Source organism: Branchiostoma lanceolatum, chromosome 17, assembly GCF_035083965.1.
Source record: "Branchiostoma lanceolatum isolate klBraLanc5 chromosome 17, klBraLanc5.hap2, whole genome shotgun sequence".
In the NCBI taxonomy this organism is placed as follows: domain Eukaryota; kingdom Metazoa; phylum Chordata; class Leptocardii; order Amphioxiformes; family Branchiostomatidae; genus Branchiostoma; species Branchiostoma lanceolatum.
In genome coordinates, this window is record NC_089738.1 from 14,136,394 (window position 1) to 14,161,063 (window position 24,670).

Consider the following 24,670-nt stretch of genomic DNA (forward strand, 5'->3'; position numbering starts at 1 on the left):
CTCGAACAAAACCAGCCCCTGCAGTTCCAAAATATCCGCTAGGGGGCCGAAAACCTACACGACTTACTTTCTCGGCCTCTGGAGCTACCAACCACCCAAACACAACCAGCACCGAAAACATAACCGCCTTGACGAAGCTACTAAATACTTTGCCTGGAAGCGATGCAGAGGAACGAACTGAAGTTAGAATATAGGATGGATGCCAGTCTAGCCAACGGACCAATCCGTATGTTATTAACGATGTAGACTTCGTAGTAGACGCAATCCATTGAAACAGACCGATCCCGTGTCCACCTCCGTCAAAGCGTAGAAATGCAAAATAAAACTTAAAAATGCAAATATTTCACGGACATGCAGCGACTCTCTCACTGGTTGGACCGCCACTTGCCATTCTCTCATTGGTCAAACCGTTATGAGCCATCGTCCCATTGGTTGAACTGTTGATAGTGATGGACGGTCTGGAGAGATTTCTGCTCAACATTTTGCAACGATCTTGACCAAAGTACGTGTCCGCTCAGCCACGGCCAATCCACGTCGATGTCTTGCACAGCTTAGATGCCTGTATACCTAAAGAGATATGATAATCAATATGAGTAAAAGACATGGTGATATATGTAGTTGTTCTACACGTTATTGCCGATCCTTTAACATGCCAGAGTAGATACTGCATTGATGTGAAATTGTCACAGATTGTGCCCATTATCATTTTCTGGGCCTGTTAAACTAAGGTTTATATACATTGTATGTATAGGTAGGAAACTATGCAAGCAAAATATGAAAGAAGAAAAAATATAACAATAAAAGGAATCTAAAGATTTTGTCTTGTTTTAAAGAAGAAAATATGGGAAAGGGAAATAAAATATGAAACATAAACAGTACGTTATAGCGGAACATTCAGTTCGTATCACAATTTTCGAATAATTACATGTAATTTACATAGGTCTACGCCAGTGACACTTCAACAATAGCAACCTACCATAAAAACCAGAAGAATAGCCCTGCTGTGAAGGCTGCGAAAGCGATGCAGATCATCTCGGTGTAGTCGCCGACCTCGAAGCCCTCGCTCCCGTCCAGCGGCCGCATGAGACAGGCGTCGCACACCGGCACCGTGTTCCCGCACAGGCCCCGGGTCAGGGCGTCCTCGTGCGCCACGTGGAAGATATGGCGTTCCATGTCTGCAGTAAAAGGAAAAGGGTAAAGGTAGTCCCATAGCCTTTTGGAGGCCAAAGGGGTAGTGGGTTGTTGTCCTCAGTGTTTAGGGCACGATATCATGTGGAAGGTCGAGCTATGCCTCACCCTCCGTTGTCTTTTACCTCCCCAACCCTCCCCAACTGAAGTCAGGTACCCATGGCCATATTTACACTTCTATATCATACGACGACATAATGTATACAAATGTATAATTTCCCTAATGGTAACATGAGATGTGTAGGACAATTTATTTTCTCACAGGCTTTCCAAACCATGCCGCAATGGTACTGATGTTTGTTGCGTTTAAGACCAATTTCTTCTGCCTCCGTGTAAAGACATACAGCATACGCGTGTACCCAGGGTGCAATTTGCGTTCATCTCGCAAAAACTCGTATTGACGTATCGAACGGTTAACGCTATTAAACTCATCGGAAAAGTGTCAACTATGGCCTCTTCACTGCCACTGAAGGACGTCCTTAACTTTGAACTCTAAACAGAGAAGATAATATAAAATACAATAACGACGAGATTATTTTCCAGAATCAAGTTTATCTCATTGCAATGTCCTACAACGTAGTTCAAAGTCACAAAACACAAAATTTTTACCCTAAAGAGGGACCGTATGAAAACAAACGATATCTATAGCCCTTGATGTAATTGATACACTGTTTTGGATGATACTTTATGGGCCATAGATTGATCTCTACGGGCCACGTTACGCCATACCAGCGCCCCGTGGGTGTTAGAGTCAAATACGATCAATGATTTAAAGTATGGTGATGCATGCTAACACCATCACTGTATCTATTAGATGGTGCAATGCGGAAAGCCCTATCTAAACGATCCATGGAATATGATACAAATATAGAGAGAAATGTAGAGAAAGAAGGTAGAGTATTTGACGTACCCATTGTTTCGGTCATGGCGGGGTCCTTTCTTGTGGGAAGTTCGCCATCGTTTGTCGACAGGATGGTCTCTGAAAGGGACAGATCTTCGTCGTCATACATCGTTCGTTCAGACCCTTGTAGTGCCTAGTGGCACATAGGGCAGCGAGTTTCATATATATCGCTTACTGTTTCTGTAGCAGTGTATATCTTACAGGGAGGGGTTGCAAGCAACAACATGCTCGAGGCACCTCGTACACTGGAACCCCATTTTACCTCCCTTCCTAAAGACGGGTGCAGCCCCAACAGAGATGTCCTGACCCAGGATTACTCCGGGGCCTTCCAATAAGTAATTAACCAAGAGCTCAACTGTGAGGGTGCTACCAGTTGAGTTACAGGGACATACCTCGTCGTCAAACGTGCCGTACAGTTCAACTTACAACACCGCGTGCCACGCATTGGAGAGAGAGAGATAGGTGACTGATAGAATTAAGTTGTGAATATGTTGAAGACAACCTGTGCCCGCCGCTGTGATTGGGATGGGCGTGTCATGTATATGTGAGCGTAGAGATCGCGATTTGGCAGAATCTTCGATTCAGGGGGGGGGGGGGATGATCGACCTTGACCCTCGTCACCGCAAGGCCAACCTACCTACCAAATATCATTACAATCAATCCAGAGGCTCTTAAGGCATGCTGACCACAAATACGCGGAAACACAAACACGAACAGACCCAAAACAATACCTCCATTTTTCATGGAGGTAACAAGTTACAACCTTACGTCTGCTTGTAGATTAGTTTTGGCTGCATCATGAGGATTTGGATGTTTTATGGTCAAAGCAGACCTAGACTAAACGGAAACATCTGTGTGTCTGTGTTACCGTTGGCATCGTGTCAAAAGGAAACAAAAACAGCTCCTACACCATTCCAACATTCAGAAGATTTGGTCCGGTAAGTCTAAGAAAATACGATAATCATGTAGCACCCGAGAAAGTGGCCCGTACCCAATGCCCTCTGGCATCTTCTGCCATTGATAGTGAATTTGAGTGACAAAATTATATATGAAAAATACAGATGTGCAATGATCAGCAGCTAAAGACAATACAATCAATGTAGTTAACAGTACTAGTAAAAATGAAATGCAAGGACACTGTAAATTGAAAAAAAAAGTATCTAGTGATATAGTAACATGAACAAAATTGTTTACCTGCCATCCTCAATTAATGTGATGAAAAACATCCTTTCTTGATCTACCTGACTACACCACCAGCTCTAGTTGTTTTATATCTTTTCTTAAATAATGGAAACTAACGGTCACTGCTTGTTAGTTCAATATATTAATTGGCAAGTGCAGACCAGGTTTTTAGGCCATGCCCAGTCCGGTGACCCATACCCTGACCTGTCGCGTGTTCGGGATTTCTCGGTCCAGTCGATCTCCTGACCCCGGTGGCAAGTACGTGCGGCCGGTTATTTAGGGACGGTGACGTTTAACATCAATAGATTAGAGTCATTAATCTCGACAAAAAAGGCGAACACAGCGTTTTAGTCACAAGGGAAAGTGGAGATTGGAGTAAGATTTCGCCTGAATTTACGACTAAGGAATGTAGCTCGGATAGAGATTGATAGATTTGTTGGCTAAGTTGGCACTGTGTCAGAAAAGCTTTCTAGGGATTGAGGTGTCGCAGGTCTTGGGATTGGGGCCATAGTAGGGTCGAAGCTGAGCAACTCTTTCGTTACAACTTTGTAAAGGACCAGAAGTGTTATCAGTCGAATACCGCCGGTAAAACCACTGCCACGTACGTCGTACGACAGTTTTATGACGGCACATCAATGTCTTGGAACAGTCGTAAAGACGTCGTACGAAATTCAGCTGTCTTGAGGTAGAAAAGATTATCGTACATCGCTGTCGATAGTCGACTCTGCCACAGTCTAGCTGAAAATCCTACGACAAAATCGTAACTGCGACTTCTATCAACAGGGTACAAAAATTCCAGTTATTCCAACTCGCTGCTTTAGTATTTGCTCCCTGAATGGCAAAAATGTGTACATGAAAGTAGCTACGATTTCTTGAGGTTAGCAAAGACAAGGACGTCCTTGTTGTAGTTGACATATTCTGCGATGTTCGAATGACTCCAAAGAGGGGGGGGGGGCGGAATTTTCTTCCTAAGTAGTGTTAGACAGGCTATGGCTACTCTATGGGTACAATGAATGACACGCTTCGGACTAAACCATTTGGCCTGGTATAATACAATTTACTTTGTGGTTTGTTAGACATCCCAACGCATTTCCCGGCCCGGACACTAAACAAATTTCTTTCGATCGTTTTGTAAGACTCGCCTGAAAATTCAATCTACGCCACAAACAGCGTCTGTTGCAGTACTGAGAACTGTAAGTGTCCTGATTACCCTTTGTGTTTATAGTCTTAGAATAAACCGAAAGTCAAAGACCAGGTGTCCACTCTGTACTATACTAACTGAAGAACACAGTCACCAAATCTACGGCACATAGACTTCATAGTCTACACGGTTCGCCCATTCGTCTGTCATACTTACGTCGGACGTCTTGTAGCTGTTGTGCCCCGGTCTCACCCTGGCTGTCAGCGGACAGTTCGTCGCTGTGTACCAGTGACCTCTTTACATGTATGTCTAAACGGATTCCACAGCCGACTATTGAGTCAAGTCAGTCAGACTGTCTGTACCGTTTGTTTAGAGGATGGATCTTGTCCACTGGCTGGTGACAAGGTGAACTTTGACACACACGGAGGGGAACCGAGGGCTACTGTAGCGTGTTAAGGGTGTTTGATACTGGAATATCTTCCTTTCCCCCGACCTCTGTCTTTCTCTCTGTCAGGCTGTCTGTCTCTGTCTGTTTTCTGTGTCTTTCTCTCCGTTTCTCTCTCTCTCTCTCTCTCTCTCTCTCTCTCTCTCTCTTTCTCTCTCTCTCTTTTTCTTTCTGTCCCCACCTTTCTCTCTCTCTCTCTCTCTCTTCTCTCTCTATCCCTCCTCTGCATTTGTGCCTTCTATATGTGCATAATAGTCAGAAGTCCGTATTAATTCATGTTCTCCGTTCCAATTGTAACGATTGCTAGCTGTGCAAAGAAAGTTTGCATTATATTATGTAAGAAAGGCCCGTATTCATTTGGTAAATAATGGTATGACAAAGGGGATTGTGTCTTTTAACCTCATTGCTATGGCAACCCCTTTGAAGAATGTGAATCATGTTGTTTGTTATACATTGTACCTGTTGTTCAATAAACTTTGACTTGTAAAATTAGAGTATTGCATGGGAGTCGACAAGGAGAAAGCGCCTCTTGCGGGAAGTGGCTATAAGTGCAATTTATAGATGCTACAAGCCAAGATTGTGCCTTTCTAACTCCGTCCGGTCAACGTACGATAGAACACGTATTTTCCAATCGGTGTCTTGATTTATGAAAACTTAAGAATGAGATGTTACTACTGAATAAAGGGGACAACGAGAAAGCTACAAAGTCTTTTGTGTTCACATATTCGGCTGATAGAATGCTTTTATTCCTCTTAAAGAAGACTTAACTAAGAAGAAATTGTGACTTCCCCACGTTTTCGGCCAACCCCGTCAGCATTGTTTACGGAAATGACGATGCCAATTTTATTCCTATTTCATTGTTACAAATGTCGTTTTATCTAATGACGTTTATCGCAAATTGTTGCCCTACGTGTGAGGGCAGTAAGTAAGTAAAGTTTATCGTAAATGGATATCCAAATAAACAGTTATGCAAGAATGTGCCCTGACCATGCTCATTAGGCATCATTAATTTTGCTACAACAAATATGAATATGGAGACTAAAAAACTTGGAAACATATTCTTACACAAATCCGATATACATATAATACACTATCAACACAGGCCTCATACTAGTTCATTATGTACTTTCAATCGGTCTAAATCCACCTACTATTCCTAGTCATGGCAACGGTAACCATCCGTAGCTATCTGCCCCAAATAAACTAACTTTTATTATCAGGAGTTGTGTCTATACATACAGGTTAATCACCTGATACTATATAATGAGCTGACGCGGCCATTCTCGTTCCTCCCTGGCCGACTAGCGCGTAGGGAAGCAGGCTGTGCCATGGCGTCTCTAACTCTCCGTTTGGTTGTGTTCTCGTGTGTCTTCATCTGGAGGACACAGGTTACCGTGAGCGCGCCGAACGTGATTCAACTGCAGAACAACGAGTACACGGACGTGCTGATTGCCATCCACAGGAGCATCCCCGAGGACCAGCAGATCATCGACAGACTCAAGGTTCGTATCGTTTTTTCATCAAAGATATAGATAAGACTATTAAGAGTAAAGCTGCCAGCACACTTGTGCGTATATGCAAGTCCGCATGAGTTGCGTATTAACACTTTTTTGGTTTACGTAAAGTTTGAGACCGAAAAGTAATTTCTTCGGTTCGATAACTAGGCTGCACAACGGTGCGTTAAAGTAGAAAACAACCTCTTCCCCGCATATTTTACCTCAAGCAATAAAATGTTAATACGCAACTCATGCGCACATGAATATACACACAAGTATGAGGGGTCCTTAATGAAAAATGAATAAAAGATCATGCACGCAAGTCATCTCTGTATGTGACAGACTTCTGCCGTTTTTTCTTTCTCGGGAAACACTATAACGTATTTAACATATTGGCTACTGAATGAAAGAGGGATACTAGAGCAAATGATACAACGGTAAACTTAAACCTTTCATTTGCTTGTTTGTTTGTATTACATACCCGGTAAACCACCTCATGGCGTAACACACCAGGTGTGTACTGAGCAGTACAAGCTGCATATCTTGACGATTTATTTGATCTACTCACACAACGATATTCCCCCTACTCTTATCGATACGTGTGGTGGGTTATGTAACCAGCGTGAGGTATGACTCTCCTCAAACAAAGTTATGTACCCCTAGAATGTGATTAAATTCATCTCTAGGATGGGATGTATCAAATTCTTTTCAGCCAGTGGTAAGAAAGGTGAACAGCTTTGAGCCTTAAGCATCATATCGTGTACAATCCATAATAAAGTGACTTTCATCTTATATCTCATTTAAATATTTCATGGTAGGAAATCTAATGTTTGCCCCCAAGATCTTTGCGGTGAGTAAGTATCCCCAAGAAGGTCCCTTGGTATCCCGTTGTATACCATTGTATAAGGGACCCGAAATGCCATCTTGATACATCTTATATAAAAATTCACAGTTTCTACTTTTCATTGGAGTGCGAGAAATTTCGGCTTTAAGTGGGACAACACTTCAAGCTGAGTCGTCAGAAAACACCTACCGTCTAACAAATGCTGGGTCGAACTTTGAACAAAAGAAGTCGACGTTCTAAAAACATACCGCAATAGTCAAGGAGAATCAAGTATTTCTACTTTATCACAACCATCTGTCAAGCGATGATGGAAACATGCAGTGTATCAAAGGCAGCTATTGGGACCAAAGTTTGAACAGGACAATTCGACCTAAAGAACTCTTTCTACTTATAACGTAGAGTCCGTAATCTACAGGTATTTCGAGCTAATCTTAAAGACAAACATAGCGCAGGTTGTTGTCTGTAACCACTTATAACATCTGGTGCAATTTGACTCACTGCAAACCAGGCAAACGTGACGTGTCTACTGCGAGGATAGCATGGCATGTACTTAGTTAAAGTATGCTATGAATGGCTGACATAAGCGTTTACTGAACTTCAACTGCTTAGATTTGATCGTGAAAATGTAGACTTCGTTTGATTGCAATACATACTATTTTATATTAATAGGCGACCGTGCAGTGACCAGAATTGGATCTGTGTGATCCTTGGTTTCATAATTTGAATACTATGCAAGATGTAAAAAAATTGATTTAAGTAAAAGATAGCAAAGCACCCAAAACGTAAAAAAGTCATTCTATTCGATATGTTAAATGTTTATGAAATTCATTCAGCCATCTGTCAAATCTCGCTCAGCGGTCGCAAGAGAGGGGGGATTACGTCGTTTCAAGTATGACACATATTTGATATATTTCAATTGCCTTGGAACGTAGAACCCGAGAAAACACTTATCGAGAAGAGTAGGGGTTACCCGATGTACTTGGCTGAAAACGTGAGCCGTGGCAGAGCTGTACTGCACTACTAGATATTGCAAAAGCGTCACGCTTTTTTTCGCATAGAAAGACTCCCAATCACTCTTTATCACCTTCGCCAGGAGGTTATGTTTTCGATTTTGCTATCGCGGAGTGGTTGTGGAGGCATGTGCGTTTGATATAAACAGAATAACTTGAGAAGTTGTGAATAGATGTTCATGATACTAGTATCTAGTAGATGGGTAGGTGTCTGGGAGACAAAGTTCGAGTTCGAGAGTTGGCCTCCTGGCGGCTACCTACGGCACTGCAGCAGAATTTGTGTGTTTGTGTTTCCACAGGAAATCTTCACGGAGGCTTCCGAGTCGCTCTACATCGCCACCCGCAGTCGAGCCTTCCTCAAACAGGTGAAGATCCTCATCCCCAACACGTGGTCCAGACAGCCTCACTACCTGCCGCCGGGAACAGCGACGTTTGACAGGGCGAACATCAGGTAAAAAACACCATATCTTCAACACTTGTACTTGTTATATAATAGATATAAATAAAGTTAAAAAGAAGGAAGGTTTGGGCGTTCTAAAGCCACTATGAATTGCGTGTACTTCTTCGATATTTCCGGAAAGATGAGAATATTAGAAGACTATAGGAACGAGTTCAATAGAAAGTAGCTAAAACACTTAATATTCTATTAAGTTTTGGTATCAAACCTGGTTCTGCCAGATCTTTCCTTAGTCACTAACGGAAAATAGCGGGTATGCTGTCTGAAACGTCTGACCGTTTCAAAATTTTATCCAGTTGCTTGAGTAGCTATTTTTGGCGTAGCTTAAAACACTGTTATGTTATCCTCAAATATATTTTGGCGACACCTCAGGAGCGTAGCCGACAGGACTTAAATGTTTAGTTGTATGTTTCTGTTCTCTTACCCTACAGAGTGGACGTACAGAACCCCCTGTATGGGGATAACCCTTACGTACAACAGCCGGGCGGGTGCGGGGTGGGCGGGGACTACATGCACCTGACGCCCAGGTACGTCGTGGACAAGCCGTACGGAGAAAGCACCTGGGGGCCTTACGGTAAGACACTTCTTCTTATTGTCCTTCATAACTTAAGACTAATACAGTATGAAGCCTTCAATCCTTGTTCTGGCTTCACGACGTCGACTTCATCACAAAGATCCAAAGAATCCAACACTCGTATCGAGATGCATATGAAAAGGGGTGACCTGGTGTGCTAGGCTGAAAACGCATGGCGAGGCCACATTATACAACTAGCTATCGAAAAAAATCGTCAGGCTTCGTCTTCAATTCAAGGAAAGCCACCAAGACCGTTATATAAGGCAACTGTACATCTACTTCTATTTCTATTTCTATTTCTATTTCTATTTCTATTTCTATTTCTATTTCTATTCCTTACTGGGAAAAGCCCCATCTGGGGCATAACGCCCAGGGTTAATGTCAGGAATACGTCTGATTGGTATTCAATCTAGCTTGATATTCATTCAATCTGAGTGCTTGCACCTTATAATGTATAAAACATAACATGTCAGGTGGCTTACTACGTATCTCGAATTAATCCACCAGGCTTATACAAGATCTCTAAACGTTGTTTGGGGAATGTGGGTACGTTTGACCTATGGCATGAGTGGCTGAATAGAAGGTCTAACTCGTTTAATCTTGTTGTTTGGTTGTGAGTCTAGATTGTGCAGTTAAAGCACGTTCTGAATCAGACCATGTCAAAGGTTGCTATATATAGAAATGTGGGTACGCTTGAACATGGTGAGAAGTATTGACGGTATGACCTATGGCATGAGTGGCTGAATAGAAGGTCTAACCCGGTTAATCTGGTTGTTTGGTTGAGATATGTAGATTGTACAGTTAAAGCACTTGCTGAGTCAGTCCATGTCCAGTGACGGGGTCCTTGTGCTCAGGGTTATTAACGGTTACTCGGGTGATGGCGTGTGTTCAAACTGTGGCATATGTGTGAAAGGTCAAGGACTCAAATGACCTTACAAAAATGTATGCCCTAGTGCCTGAAACTGAGTTCTTTCACCTTGTACCTGAGTTTCTTCAATCTTCATTTTCTTCCATTCTATCGCCCTTTTCTTGTTTTCCCAATTTCTTCTCCTTTTTTGAAACTTTTTTTTAACGGGTTTGTTCAATGCAAGGCCGTATTTGACCTCTTGAGTAGAACCAGTTATTATAGGTTCATGGTAGCAGAAGGACTACCGATACGATGGCAGTAAACCACAGTGATCGCACGGGAAAGAACTGCATTGTCCACATTACTGACTCGAGCAGCCAGCTCTAGCTTGTTTTGGGCGTCTTTTTTAGGCGTTTTTGTCTCGCTTGCTGCTTTTTCAGGTTTTCTTTTTGTCCGCCAGCCAAATGTCAACGTGGAGAGTGATCAACGACTTGTTCTACCAACTCTTGAACTGTATTTCCTGCAATCCTGGTGAACCTTGCCTCTAGGGCAATCTTCCTACTCACTCATGTTTGAATATACTGACAGTGTATTTAGATAACTAGGATACGACCTTAACAGACACGCCGGAAAACATAGACTCCGTACAGGGAATCAAAAAGGAACATACACGTTCATCTCAACTTTGGAAACTTTAATTTCCTTCTTGCAGGTAAAACAATAACCCACGAGTGGGGCCATCTTCGCTGGGGCCTGTTCGATGAGTACGGGTTCGACGACCCGTTAGGGGGATCTTACCCGCACTTCTACGTCTCCACCTCCATGGGCGTCCAGCCCGTCCGGTGTTCCGCCTACACCGCCGGACGGTCCGAGAATGCAGTCACCGGAAACCGCTGCCAAGTGGACCCGGCAACCGGACTTCCGGAGGCCGACTGTCGCTTCATTCCGGATTTTACTCGGAACCGTGCAACCGGGTCCTACATGTTCATGCAGTTCCTACCGCAAGTGAGTCAGAAGTGGACAAAAATATTGACGTTTTAACCAATTGTTGTTTGCAGACATACACAAGGATAAAGAGAGGCTTTCCGACTAGTAGGAAAAAAACTTTTTTTACGATAATTTCGCACTCTTTTGCATTTAAACGACTAGATTGCAAATAAACCTAAATCTTTACCACCTACGTACGTAAAACCAATAAAATCTGGAGTTTTTACTAAAATGGCATATCAAAGAAGAGACTAATGTTTGTAAATGGAAAAATGTCAAATGTTCCCGCCAAAATCTTTACCCCAGGTGGAGGAATTCTGTCATGGCGGCCAGCATCTCTTCAGCCAGGGCGGCCAACCCAACCCGCTGTCCTCACACAACCGCGAGGCGCCCAACAAACACAATGTCATGTGTCAAGGTCAGAGCACCTGGGACGTCATGAACAAGCACCAGGACTTCGCCAATGGAGCCAACCCTCCCAAGGAAGTGGTGACGACGGTCCCAGACTTCGAGCTGCTTCAGGAGAAGGAGCCCAGGATGGTGCTGGTGCTGGACACGTCGGGCAGCATGCGGGTAGGACGGGATACAGTTTTTTTAGATCTACCGTAGAGTGGAACTCGCTGCCACCAAGTACTGTAGGAGTATCCTCACTAGACAGCTTTAAACAATGCTTACTGTTAGCTGTGCAAAAGTTATGTGTGATAGGTCGTTCAGTGTAATATAATAATCAGCTGCTGCCATGCCGTGTGCCTGCGAAGCTGGCGTTCTACACCGAAAAGTTGTTATACCGGCTATACAGATACAGATGGGTACCGGTTGTTAAGACTCTAACTCATTTTATTTCAGTTTTCCTTTTTGGCGACGCCTCAGGGGCGAGCCTAATAGTATACTTTACGCCCGTTCTGTAAGAATTCCCAGAATTGCACAGGCATGTCTGGAATGTGTTGAGTATTCCCTGGGGAATTTGTTTTGAAGTTACCTTTCCCCTGTCTACCTGTGTTAATTTTGAAAGTAGCACATATGGTAAACAGTTTAATTTGGCAATTTAATCACAGTACTTGTTTGTCATGTATTTGTCAAAAGGTATTTGTGTGAAGTAAAGGGATAGTTATGTCTGTTGATCTACTAGTATTTTAGCTATATCTTTCGCCAGGGCTTGTTGCAATGATCTGAACATTTTTAAAGAAGCCTTTTTTACAAGAGCGAATAATACGTTACATTCTGATAAGATACAACTGGAAATAGAAATATCAAAACTTTATGTTTTAAATAAGTTGTATTTTGTTTGAAATAAGAACAAACTGAACACAATAATCCTTTGAATTTTATTACATATGATTTCAAATATTGAATGACTCAAGCCGCTCATATGTCTTCAGGTTAGGGACTATCTAAATCGCCAACGTTGGAAAAGAAACAGACAATCACATTGTGTTTTTATCTCTTTTACTTTATTAACATGGTAAGAGAAAATAAGATAGTTAATAAAACAATGTTATGGAAGATACATTTCCATATTGTACATTAAAGTAAAATATTTGTACAAGTAGCAAATCGTTTACTTGGCCATTCATGCCACAGAAATTCTGGAACTATAGACTGAATGTCAAGCCTGACTAGATTGATCCCCACGATTGTTGGTTAGGTGATACACAGCATTTGAAAGGTGCTGTTACTGCCGTTCAAGTTCAACTCTTTCTGATGACTGTTGTCTTTATTGTCATGCAGAGCTGAAAGAAACAATGTAGGATTATTAACACCTTGATACATGTTAACAGGCTCGATCACCTCCTTCCATGACAACCATAATCAACATGTAAACATGTATGGATGTCTATCAGTTTCGTTTAGATGATTGAAATGTCATGCCCTATCATACAATGTACAATCTAATTGATTAAACCAACGCACCACCCATCCCTCTCCATTCATCGTAATCGAAACAAGAGCTTTTAAAAAAAAGCTGGCGTTTCGGCTACGTTTGTAAGTGTGAATTGTCTTTTCCCTTTACTTGAAGTAAAATCTGCCAGAGGAAGTCACTCAAGGGCTGTTCAGTCTATAAGAAAAATTGTCATTTTGGGAAATGAGTACTGTTTTAATAGAGAAAGGCAGATTGGGGAAAGCAATTTTGAAGTTACGTCACTTAACTTAAGTGCTTTTGAAAAAGCTGGTCTTGGCCTACAACTTGTACTTATTTGTAAAATGTATAATAGGCTCATTATAAAAGCTATCAATGTAATTATGTACATGGCACGCAATAAAACATAAAATTTGAAAAAGCACCATTGAATCATCAGCACTATGGTAATTAAGTGAAATAGAAGTTCATAACAGCTAAGGTTCTATCTAAAATGACTACCAAATGTCAAACAAATCAACAGCTACCTCATCCGTATTATTCTGGTTTCCGCATTTACAACATTTCTTCCTTATTTTCCTGGGTAATTTTGCTAAAATTCATGAAAATTCCCATAGTTTTGTGCCGAGGGGCGCCACTTTCCACGTCCGTGTTGTCTGAATGAAGTCGATACTGAACAATGGAGCATTTGCTACTGTAACAAAGAATCGCTGTTTTGCAAACAACATCAAGAGCCTCTGTTTACACCGGGATAGAAGTTTAGTGGCGAGTGTTTTGCAAGAATCATCTTACCGCGCATAGGAGCCGCTGCACGGTATTTTCCATTACAATGAACAGAAAAATTCGAATGCCGGGTTTGGAATCTATGAAGTCCTGTTCATAAGACAAAGGCCTTGTATATATTAAATGAATATTTAAAAATAACAAATATGAAATATTTCTTTATTTATTAATGAAAAAAAATGATATTCATAAATATGATATTGATAGATTAATATAATATCAATATATATTTTTGATATTCAATATCTAAAAAGAAAAAAAAATCCATGCACGGAGACGAACCCGGATCTTCTGGGTCCGAAGTGCTTCGCGTTGCCAGATCGACCAAGCTGCGGTACGTAACTATTCACTCTGGACGTAATGCTATAACCTCACTATATGGTATCATTTATGCCGATTTTTGGTCGTTTTCTTGACGAAATCATTTTTTTTCTTCTGCAATCTTGTGGAATAGATGTAATATGGTCATTTTTCAGGATATCAAAGTCCGAAACCACAATGCAATGATATTTCCGAACAGTTGTAGCAGTTACATGCGGTCGCCGTCCTGTGTCACATGCAAATCTAGCCTGCCTGCATTTTCGTGCTCTCTTGCCATATAAGGCAACGGCTATACAAGGATTTGAGAACGTATTGCCATATAAGGTCTTATTGTGTGCGACACAGTGTTGAACCAAGCTTCCCTGGTTCCTTCCTTGAAGGTAAAAGCCAGGACAATGCGTTCCGGCGCGCATGCGCCGAAACGCAAAAAAGAACAAGGAAAGAAAGAAAGGGAAATGAATGTTACTAACCATGTTGTCCAGGCAAACTGTTTGAACAGCCTCCATGTAACTTGTCCTCCTGATTGGTCGCCCGGTTTGGCTGCTCCAGCCTTCCTCCATCCTCCTATTCTTATTATCTCGTAACTCCTGAAAAAGCAAGCTGATGAATAACTTACAACTTTGGTTGTACAGAAGTTTCGTACATGACATGCAACTATTTTTTGGAAGTCAGAACGTGTTAGGGATTAATATTCCTATGATGTTCGGCGGAAAATGGAAGATGACATATATCTTATGCTTTCTATGGTTACGTTGTTCAACCCTACACTTGAAAGCATTTCAGATCCAAAAGCTAAACACGTCCGTAACTGGACATGTAGAAAATTCATTTTTCTTCTAGAAGTTTCCCATTATACATGGGCATGGTCCTCTCCGCAAATAAATAAACAAAACTCCTGCAACTTTAACTTAAATCGATGCACATTAATGGGTAACTGAACTGTTCGGAAAATCTGTAACTCACCGGTGAGGGATATTTGTGTCGGCTGAGCTTAACAGGATATTTGTGACTTTGTTAGTTTCCAAGAAACATTTCCATGTCGAAAAGATAAGGTACTTATCATCTCTCTTTCCAACTGTACTTGTAAGTTTGCACAAATCAAAATCCGTAAAATCTAAAAACGAGCTCATTGTGAGGTATATGGGGGAGGGCAGGGGTGCTACAATTCAAATCAGTTTTCCATCACGCAGTGTGAAGACATATAGAAGACTTGTCGTTTGTAACCACTATGTTGGACAATAGAATTAATGCAGACCACGAAATAACGTAGTGATCAAGCATAGAAACGGCAAGTTCTATGTGTATAGAAAAATATGCGCCGTACAAGAACTAGAACTTCACTAACCTTCAGACCGCTATCTGAGTCTTTGACGGAAGGTGTGGGCGCCTTCCTGGCTTTTTCCTCGGCTCCGGACGGGTGGAGGTCGACGCAGCGTTTTGAACAATGGATCAAACTTCTGATGGTCAAATGGTCATATGGCGTCCCAAAAGCGCGATTAATTAATCGACTGTCGTTTGCCCTGCCCTGGTCCCGCCTTACCGTAGTTGGTTGGTCGGTGGTTGGCTACGCCTTACTGTCGTTCACGCCCAGCTGTCGGTGGTTAGTTGCGCACTGCTGTCGTTCGCGCCCAGCTGTCGGTGATTGGTTGCGCACTGCTGTCGTTCACGCCCAGCTGTCGGTGATTGGTTGCGCCCTGCTGTGGGCGTTCTAGAAAGTCACGCCCTGAGATCCGGAGGGACTGATACTAAAATTCCACCAGCTGGATGCCAGATGTCAACACAAATACTTGATGTTATTTATAAATCCTTTATTCACCCTCTCCTTGAATATGGTGACATTATATGGCATGGGTATACTTTATGTGATTCCCAATGATTAGAACGAGTCCGAATATGTATACGAATACGAATGCGCTCTTGTACTTTCAGGGGCTGTATAGGGGTCTTCGTATTCTTCGCTCCTTGCTGAACTAGGTCGGGAAAATCTTTCGGATCGTCGTCATGTTCACCCGCTGATCATGTTCTACAAAATTGTTCATAGCCATACTCGCCAGTAATACTGAAATTTTGGCTTGACCCAGTCATATTGTAGTTAGCAAACGTTCCAAAACTTAGTATTACTTGGTTTATATATTGATTGTTTATTGTATATATTGCTTGTTTAAATTTGTATCGAACTACCCAAATGCTGTATCTTCAGATGTGATGTTGGATATTAGCTACGTATACTTGCTAGAGTGGATCACCTCTGTATCCTGTGTATTCTTCAGCCGATTAATAAATGAATAAAAAAACACACACAAATACCGACCCTTCAGCTATAACCTTCGCCAGGGAGGGAAACACATGTTCCGCCTTTTAACTGAGGGTCTAACTGAGCGGGTCTTTAGTACATTTTCCTTAGGGGCATGTTGGCATTGACACGACAAACTAACTGGCCAGTGCAGGTACTGGAAGCAGTCTCGCATCTAGGCTGTATAGGAATGATTGCTTTGTTCATCCCTCAACCTAGTTTTGTTGTGTTTCTTTGCGTCCGGTATGCATCTGTGTTTCCACATATACTAGTACAGACGAAGCCACTTAATTGCACCTTGGATAAACGCACACTCCATTTAATTGCACCAAATCCCCAAATCCCAAACCGGTTCCCATTCACTGCATTGTTAGTGACTCCGCATATCTGCACCACGCATTGTCACCAACGCCTGATAACTGCACCAAAATTTTTCAAAAATCCTCCACAAGTTGACTTAAAAATCGGCAAACGCTGTACAAATGAGCCGATACTTGCCGGTGTAAAGGCACAATACTGCCAATATGTTATGAGTAACAAAAGAAGGCGGTCTCCATTGACAGTCACGTTGATAGGAATCGTTTGGGGGGTCCCGGGTGGGTCACAGGGCGTGTAGGAACCATTAAAGCTGCACTATGTAAGATTTGGTCAATACAGAAAGTCAAATTTTTCTACCATTTATTTACATAGTATGTTGAATAAACATTGTAGAATGACATACCAGTATAAGAGACGCACGCCTACCAAAGGCGGCATTACGCTGTACTCAATAAAGATTGGTCTCTACCTGTACACTGTCTTATTACTGTGAGTGCATTCAAGTTCGCGGGGATTTGATTTCGCATTAAGGATGACATGGGGTGTTGTCGGTGGTTCGAGGTTCGCGGCAGCGCTATAGTCACATACTGCTGTAATTATGAAAGACCGGCGTCTTTACGTCACATTCAGTCGGAAACCGTACAGCGAGTCAGCAAAACCTACAAACACGTAGGAAGACATAGCAGTCGCTTTTGGCAGTGCGGTGCTGACGTGATCATCTGTCACATTCTTTTATGGCAGAGCTGAATCCGCGTCGTAGAAACTTCCTGCATTCACCAGAACGAGGTAAACGCGGGTTCGGCTCTGCTATAAGGAGAATGATCTGTCACTGATCTAAGTCATCTAACCATATCTACCCACTGGATACATTGTACAACTCACTACCATGGTGTCGACAGTCTAATTTGTCCAAACATGAGAGGGGGCACTGCTCTGGGCTCACCCGTAATCAGTAACCAAGTCTTAGGTTCAGTTCCTAGTTTCATGACGGTACATGATTTACGTAAATCGACAACTGTACTCTACGTAATGTAACACAGAAACTGTTATCCCATGACGATGTTTCAGAATGCCTCCCCTGTAACGTTACGTGTGTTGTAAATTAATGCGGTAGATCGCATGGAAAAATGAAAGAATGCAAAATCAAAACAGGTCAGTCGTAGTCATTTCTTTATTTTCAGCAAAGGGTCATGTTTTTGTTGTGCTAGTGTTTTGACTAACAATACACCCCCCTCCCCGCCCATCATGGTGCGGTCCAGCTGGGCATTTCGCATAATTGCACCAGCCGCCGCACAATTGCACCAAAACGCTGACAAATGGGTGGTGCAGTTAAGCGGATTCTACTGTATATATTTTCGCCGGCATAACTCAAGACGTGCAAGAAGCTACGGATAAAGCACGTTGAAATCACTATCTCCATGAATAATGGAATGATAGTTATAGGCCTGTCTGTTGGTTTGTGTTTCTATCATACACATAAGAAATATAGCTGCATAAAACCCCAAAAAATTGGGTCTTTAAGTGTTTGTTGAGAAGAAAACCGACCAAAGAAAACAACGTTAACATCGCTGTCGTCTGGCGACGTTGTTTTCCCGCCATTTTTTTGGGCCGCGATGGTGGCGGAACGATTCAACGCACAGATTTGTAACGCTCTAACATGTGATTGGTACCGTCTATGAAAAGGAAACTGTATACAGAGATGGCGAAGATATTTCCCAATAAGTTGACATAAGCGGTGTCGTTTTTTCGTAATGATTTTGTAAGTCGGGTCGCATGCAAGACGTACGTCGGGCCGCGCGCACAGTGCGTAGTAGCCTATTTCCCGTGAAAACATGAGCTGGGATGCGCTGGACATAACCCTTCTCACATGACGTGAGAAGTGCACACAGTCAAAATTTTTCGGTCAAAAGAAAGCTAGAATATAGCAGACTTCAAGCCTTATTTACATTTCCCTAACTTCATCACCAACTTCCGAAGAGAGCAAAATAACCAAAGCGTGCTAAGTTAGGCACACTATCTGGCGTAGCACTAAATCAGAAGGTACATTCGTGAAAATGTCTCACAGCGTCTTCCGCATGTAACGCGGAGCGTGAAGGGCCCATGAACAGTATGAATACATTTCTTGTCCATGTATGTACTTTAGATGAATGTGTTCAAAATACATTCATTAAAACATGACCATTCTCTGGCAACCAGCAATGGAGCGCTGTGAGTTCGAGCCCGTAAAAAAACGTGACATGTTAGGGCACCCCCCGTTGATATATACTCACTGTAAATCTCGTCATTGTCGAAAACAGGCCCAAAAGGCCCAACACATGTAACTGATACAGAGTCCAGCATCATGGAAAAACAAAGTTTATAGTACTGATAAAAATCTACCACTCAATTATCACGACTATACCAAGTCCATGTCACAGGATGTTCGACAATTTAATCTATCATTTAAAGTGCACACGTATAGTATCAAACCACGCCACCAACATTTATCAATAGCAAACCTTACACCGTCGCCATGGCAATGGTTTTTCATTGCCAATCTTATTCTATCTCCTTCCTTTCCTTTCCCTTTCTTTTGCTCTATTTCTTTCTTCCACCCTGGGTTTTCTTTTTCTTCTGTTCGTCCTTTTTCTTTTCTTTGTAAGCTCTCTGATCTTACACCAGATTCTGTGGGCCTTGCTTACTGTTAGTCACCCTCACCATAATGCTGTTGTTCTCAGGGCGATCCTATCCGCCGTCTGAACCAGGCCGCCACCCACTTCATCCGGAGCACGGTCCAGGACGACAGCTGGCTGGGCATCGTCACCTTCTCAACAACAGCAAACACGTACCATCAACTCTTACAGTAAGTAGGATCAATCTCTTTGGGATCTTGATAACTGCAAACATACCAAAAATCATACAAATCCTTCAAAAACGATCTTGAGTCAAAGGTACGAACAGACGAACACAACCAAAAACAATGAAGGGAATCTCCTTCGCGGAGGTCAATTTTCAACAATAGAAAAGCAACAATAGTTGTTTTGCTAAGGTCTAATGTTAAGGGTTTTGCAAATATCTTCCAATTTGGGGTGGGTATGTTTGGATTGTTGCGTCGAACCTGAGTTGATTTGAGAGTTTGATCTGTTCCAGGATCACCAGTGCTGCCGACCGTACCTCGCTCATCAACAGGGTTCCCAGTACCGTAGGCGGGACCACTTGTGTCGGATGTGCGCTACTTGAAGGTGTCAAGGTATGTTACATAAAGTATGCACAATGTGTCCGGGAATGTCAACAGAGCCGTCAAAGTTACCACTTATGACGTCACATATGGCCGACCCGGCTTGTGATCAATTTTATGCCAGTCCAAGCAGTGCTGGGGCAAATGTTTTGCAGGGGCAGAAATTTGTTTTGACACCGGGTGCGGAATTAAGAGGTGTGCAAAAAATATTGTGGGGTCGTGTGGCGTAACGGCAGGGTGATCGACTCAGAACCAAGAGGTCCCGAGTTCGAATCCCCCTGACGCCACCGATGTTGTGCCCTTGGGAAAGGCACTTAACACGACTTTCCTCACTTCGCCCAGGTGTATAGAAATAAAAATGGGTATGTTGTTATCTGTACGTGGCACTGTTGATATAAGTTATAAAAACTTGAGTGCAGTGCCACGTCGTCCTTGTCTGCCAAACCGAAAGTAAAAAAACAAAAAAACAATTAAGCGAGATGGTATACCTAAATTTGAAACAATTTGGTCTTCCAAAGTTCCAACATTTCAAAAATAGCTTTATTCATCATCATGTCGCAAAAACTACCCTATAAGAGGCCATGTAGCATGGAATGAGACTTCATATTTGTACAGTCTTTCATTGAATTTTAAAACAATTTTGCCTTGTACCCTTTCAAAAGACATTTGACTTGATTGTCTCTCAGGTATTGGAGGCCCAGGGCGATCCGAGTGGCGGCATCCTGTTCCTGATGAGTGACGGGCAGGAGAACGAAGTCCCTTACATCGTCACGGTCACGCCGCAGATCCTAGCCAAGGGGGTCATCATAGACACCCTGGCCTACAAGCGGAGCGCCGACCCGCAGATCGAGTCCCTGGCCCTGCTGACCGGGGGGAAGTCGTACTTTTACTCGGGGGAACAGGGAGACTCCACCGCCCTGAACGACGCCTTCACAACCTCCGTACTGTCTAGGGACGATAGAACGGGAGGAGAGGCGACCATACAGGTAAACACACAGAGCTGACCATCGCCTCCCATCCTTCTCCAGACCATGGTTGGGAGTTAAGCCCCTGTCACACACATAGCCAACCACCGTCCGACCTTTTCCAGACCATGTTTAGGAGTTAATCACCTGTCACGCTTAGCCGACCATCGTCTCCCGACCTTCTCCAGACCATGGTTGGGAGTTGATTAGTTGTTATACGTGGTTGGGAGTTGGTCGGCGAGGATGCTTATATCAATCTTTAAAAGTCGTGTGTGCAAACCGACAACAGCAACAACAACAACAACAAAGTTGACACATCTTGGAGATGCCGAACATGTTATTTGTAGTCTGAAAGAAAGTTGTATGGGGTTGGTATATGTTGCAATGAGTAAGAGTCCACAGAAAACTTAAGATCTGAATTCCAACCTTTCCTAATATACATAATTTTCTTTGAACTCAATTCATAACTTCTCTGTACACAAGCAAAGCAACCAACAAACCAGTACTGTCAAAAACAGGGCCTCTTTGCCGGAGATATATTTGGATGGACAACAGGATATTCTTAGATAAAGGCTATTTCAGAATATTCTGATGGTAACTAATGTATCGCGTTTTGTTTTACAGCTCATCAGTGAAACGAAGACGTTAAACACGGGAGAGAACTACTACAACCAGGTTTACATCGAGAAGAGCGAGGGAAGGGACGCCATCTTTACCTTCATGTGGAACGGCGGCGTCGAGCCTCGCATTGAGATCATAGCCCCGAACGGCACTGTGATTGGTCAAGGCGACCCGTCCTATCACGTGATGTCGGACAACATTCAGGTGAAGGTTCCAGGGGTAGCACAGGTATGTCTTACTGTCTATCATCTAACTAAAGCCGAATATATAATCTCAATTTGTCTAAAGATGTGCTCTGTTTTATGGTGACTTATCGTAATAGGCAGATCCCATAGCCCCACCTACTTTCGCCAAAACATAGAAATGCAAAATCAAAACACGAAAATGCAAATATTCAACGGACATTCAGCCCATCCTCCTTCTGGGAGGCGCCGGCGTTTTTTTTTGGGGGGGGGGGGGCGCTGATTCGCGATTTTCAACTTATTGGTTCTAGTGTCTTTACCTGGGAAATCGTATCGCGCCACCCAGAGGGCCTGCAAAGGAGGCTACATTCAGCCACTCATTGGTCGAATCGCCAATTACCATTATCTCATTGGTTGAACTGTTAATCGTGGTGGACAGTCAGGATAGGTCTATTCACTGATAACTGTTTATCATATGTCTTTCTCAGCCCGGGAAGTGGTTATACAACATCACCATCGTCGACTACTTCTACCAACAAGTGGACATACTGGTCAGCTGTAAGGGCGCCACTCCGGACAGCCAGCCCATCAAGGTCACCGCTCAGGTCAGCACTATCTCCCTGAACGGCTCCTCCCCCGAGTCCACGGCCCTGACCGTCCGCGCGTCCGTCACCAAGGGATACCTGCCCGTCACCGGGGCAACCGTCATCGCTTACATAGAGAAGCCGCCTAGCGAGGATGTTGACGAACTTCTCCTGCTGGACAACGGTGCAGGTAATGGCGATCTTCGATCACAAAACTATATCTGTTCTTAAAGTTCAAAGAGGCAAGACCTCGAATTTACATACTAGGTCATAATACTCACACTAGTTTGTATATACATGTATGTGCATTTGTAAAGTATAGTCTATTTCTTTTACCTGTGTATCTAGCCCAATGGGGGTATATATGTACGTTAAAGATCTTCAGTCATTAAAAGGCTCCTCCTATCGTCTCTTTTCTTATCCCTCTCTCTCTCTCTCTCTCTCTCTCTCCCTCTCTCTCACTATCTTTTTATCTCTGTCTCACTACCCCCTTCTTCCATGGTGCTGAAATGCCATCAAATAACTGAAAAACATATTAATGATTGAGAAAATCGGCCGCTGATATTTTGTGATTGTTCTCAGGTGCCGACGTGACTAAAAACGACGGCATCTACTCCCGGTACTTCCTGAACTTCACGGCGGGAGGCCGCTACAGCGTGTCGGTCAAGGTCAACAACGAGTTCGGAGAGGCAGCTTCCGTCGTAGTGAACGGAACGGGGCGACGTGGTAACAGTGCCGCCTTGTCACAGAACGCAGGTCTGCAACCTATCTTCTTGAATGCGAAGAAATATAGGGTTTAACAGCGTTTTGCTGCTTGGTATCTTTCTGTTCTTGCCGATGCATTATACATGTATCTCAATTCCAAAATACAACTAAATGAAGGAGGGAATGTAAGGATGTTGGGGGCTTGTATAGATGAAATAGGTTAGATGTTAGGTTTGAAACCGACTTGGGCTTCTTTTTTCTTCGAATTATTTGTAATGAAATATGCTACAACCCATACGACTTTCTTTTTCAGGGGCCTTTGCACTTGACAAAAACGCAGTCCATTCTGAACCGCTGGATCAGTTCCAGCGGATGACGGCAGGTGGCGTTTTTGAGCTGACAGACGTTCCCAGCGGCAGCCTTCCGCGACTGGACCTGGGCCCGCCATCTCGGGTCATTGACCTCAAGGTGATCAGGGTGTCGCACGATAACTTGACCGTCGCTCTCTCATGGACAGCTGTTGGCGACGACTTCGACCAAGGGGGACCAGGTGGGCTATTGTCTTCTACTGTCTATAAACTATCACAGATTCTTCCGATTTTAGCGATAAAAATGTAACTTCCCTTGAAAGTTCATCTCGGTGTTGGTAGAAGTCATTCTGAAGTTGAACTGCAATTACCAACACAAAAATTTGAGTAAGTCAGCCCAGTAATTGCAGTTCAACTTCGATTCAGAAAGATGTAACTTGTTAACGAATTGTTTTTATTTCAGCTGCGTTCACCGATCTACGATTCAGCCGAAACTTCACAGAGCTTGCCGACGACTTTGAAGCATCGAGCGTCGTCGACGACTCGCAAGTGCTGCTGGGAGACCTGACGTCACCATCACCTCCGGGCACCATGGAAACCGTCGTCATCCGGGTACCTGAGCGGGGAGAGAACGTGACGTATGTGTTTGTCCTCCGGGTGTGTGACGCATCGGGGAACTGCGGACAGCCATCCAACGTCGCAGCTGCAAACCTCGAGTACATCCCAGAACCAACAACTGCAGCACCAACAACAACACCCCTGTCACAACCAAACAACGCTAACAACAACACGCTTATCATAGCTGTATCTGTTAGTTGTGGGGTCGTTGCTGTTGTGGTCGCCATCTTGACAGCGTTGGTTGTCAAGCGCTGTTGTAAGAGAAAGAAACGACTATCAGTGGCACCGGCTCCTGACGGCATTGCTTTGGAAAACGGACAGCCCAAGAACGATCCCTTACCTAAAACATAAGAGCACTCGTACTAGAATATACTGTCTCGAAATGTTTTTTCTCCATGCACCTTTTAAACGACAACTACCTAATGTGAAAAAGTAATTTTACACAGAGGGATGTTTGAGTTACAACATGTCAACGGAAAAAGTATACTGCAATCAGCTATAATCTGTAGATGCCTTGTATTCATTGGCCTTTTTGTCTCTTCCAAATATACATAATTCCATAGCTGCACGACTTATAACGCACCCATCTCTAGGGGTTAGTATTGTTGCTAGAGTAGAAGATATAAGACCACTACTGGATGTCGCATTAGAAGCATTGTATTAGAGTTGAGTTTAAATTGCTCGATGAATAAAAGACGTGAATGCAAATGCTCGTATCGCGTACGTTTCCTTTGTGTCCCTATTGGTTGTTCAATTTCTTTGGCCTACGTATTTTCAACAGTTTGTTGCTATGCCGCCATATAAAAGTCCTTGACGACACGATTG

General features: G+C 43.1%; 2 protein-coding genes and 2 long non-coding RNA genes across 4 annotated transcripts; 2 read left to right on the forward strand and 2 right to left on the reverse strand.

Annotated features, from left to right (window-relative positions):
* Positions 1–256: 256 nt before the first annotated feature.
* Positions 257–4,823, reverse strand: LOC136423580 (uncharacterized). Its single transcript, XR_010753760.1, has 4 exons — positions 4,629–4,823; positions 2,099–2,167; positions 977–1,175; positions 257–567 (listed from the first exon to the last, which is right to left on the reverse strand). It is a non-coding gene; the product is annotated as an uncharacterized lncRNA (long non-coding RNA).
* Positions 4,824–6,161: 1,338 nt separating this feature from the next.
* LOC136422441 (calcium-activated chloride channel regulator 4-like) lies at positions 6,162–23,014 on the forward strand. The gene is made up of 11 exons (XM_066410213.1): positions 6,162–6,359; positions 8,507–8,658; positions 9,096–9,238; positions 10,798–11,090; positions 11,379–11,645; positions 19,363–19,487; positions 19,775–19,874; positions 20,549–20,848; positions 21,452–21,676; positions 22,119–22,404; positions 22,797–23,014. Exons 1-11 carry the CDS (start codon positions 6,186–6,188, stop codon positions 23,012–23,014), a joined length of 2,283 nt encoding a protein of 760 aa, XP_066266310.1. The 5' UTR covers positions 6,162–6,185.
* LOC136422652 (uncharacterized) lies at positions 12,502–16,947 on the reverse strand. The gene is made up of 3 exons (XR_010753652.1): positions 15,380–16,947; positions 14,505–14,621; positions 12,502–12,802 (listed from the first exon to the last, which is right to left on the reverse strand). It is a non-coding gene; the product is annotated as an uncharacterized lncRNA (long non-coding RNA).
* Positions 23,015–23,235: 221 nt separating the features above from the next.
* Positions 23,236–24,557, forward strand: LOC136422649 (calcium-activated chloride channel regulator 4A-like). The gene is made up of 2 exons (XM_066410478.1): positions 23,236–23,469; positions 23,691–24,557. The coding sequence occupies exons 1-2, from the start codon at positions 23,292–23,294 to the stop codon at positions 24,194–24,196; spliced, it is 684 nt and encodes a 227-aa protein (XP_066266575.1). The 5' UTR covers positions 23,236–23,291; the 3' UTR covers positions 24,197–24,557.
* The last annotated feature ends 113 nt before the right edge of the window (positions 24,558–24,670 follow it).

Coding starts and splice junctions, on each gene's coding strand:
- LOC136422649 (XM_066410478.1), top strand. CDS start 23,292: ATGACGGCAGGTGGCGTTTTTGAGCTGACAGACGTTCCCAGCGGCAGC. Junction 23,470..23,690: donor CTTCGACCAAGGGGGACCAG/GTGGGCTATTGT, acceptor TTTTTATTTCAG/CTGCGTTCACCGATCTACGA.
- LOC136422441 (XM_066410213.1), top strand. CDS start 6,186: ATGGCGTCTCTAACTCTCCGTTTGGTTGTGTTCTCGTGTGTCTTCATC. Junction 8,659..9,095: donor TTTGACAGGGCGAACATCAG/GTAAAAAACACC, acceptor CTTACCCTACAG/AGTGGACGTACAGAACCCCC. Junction 19,488..19,774: donor ACGTACCATCAACTCTTACA/GTAAGTAGGATC, acceptor GATCTGTTCCAG/GATCACCAGTGCTGCCGACC.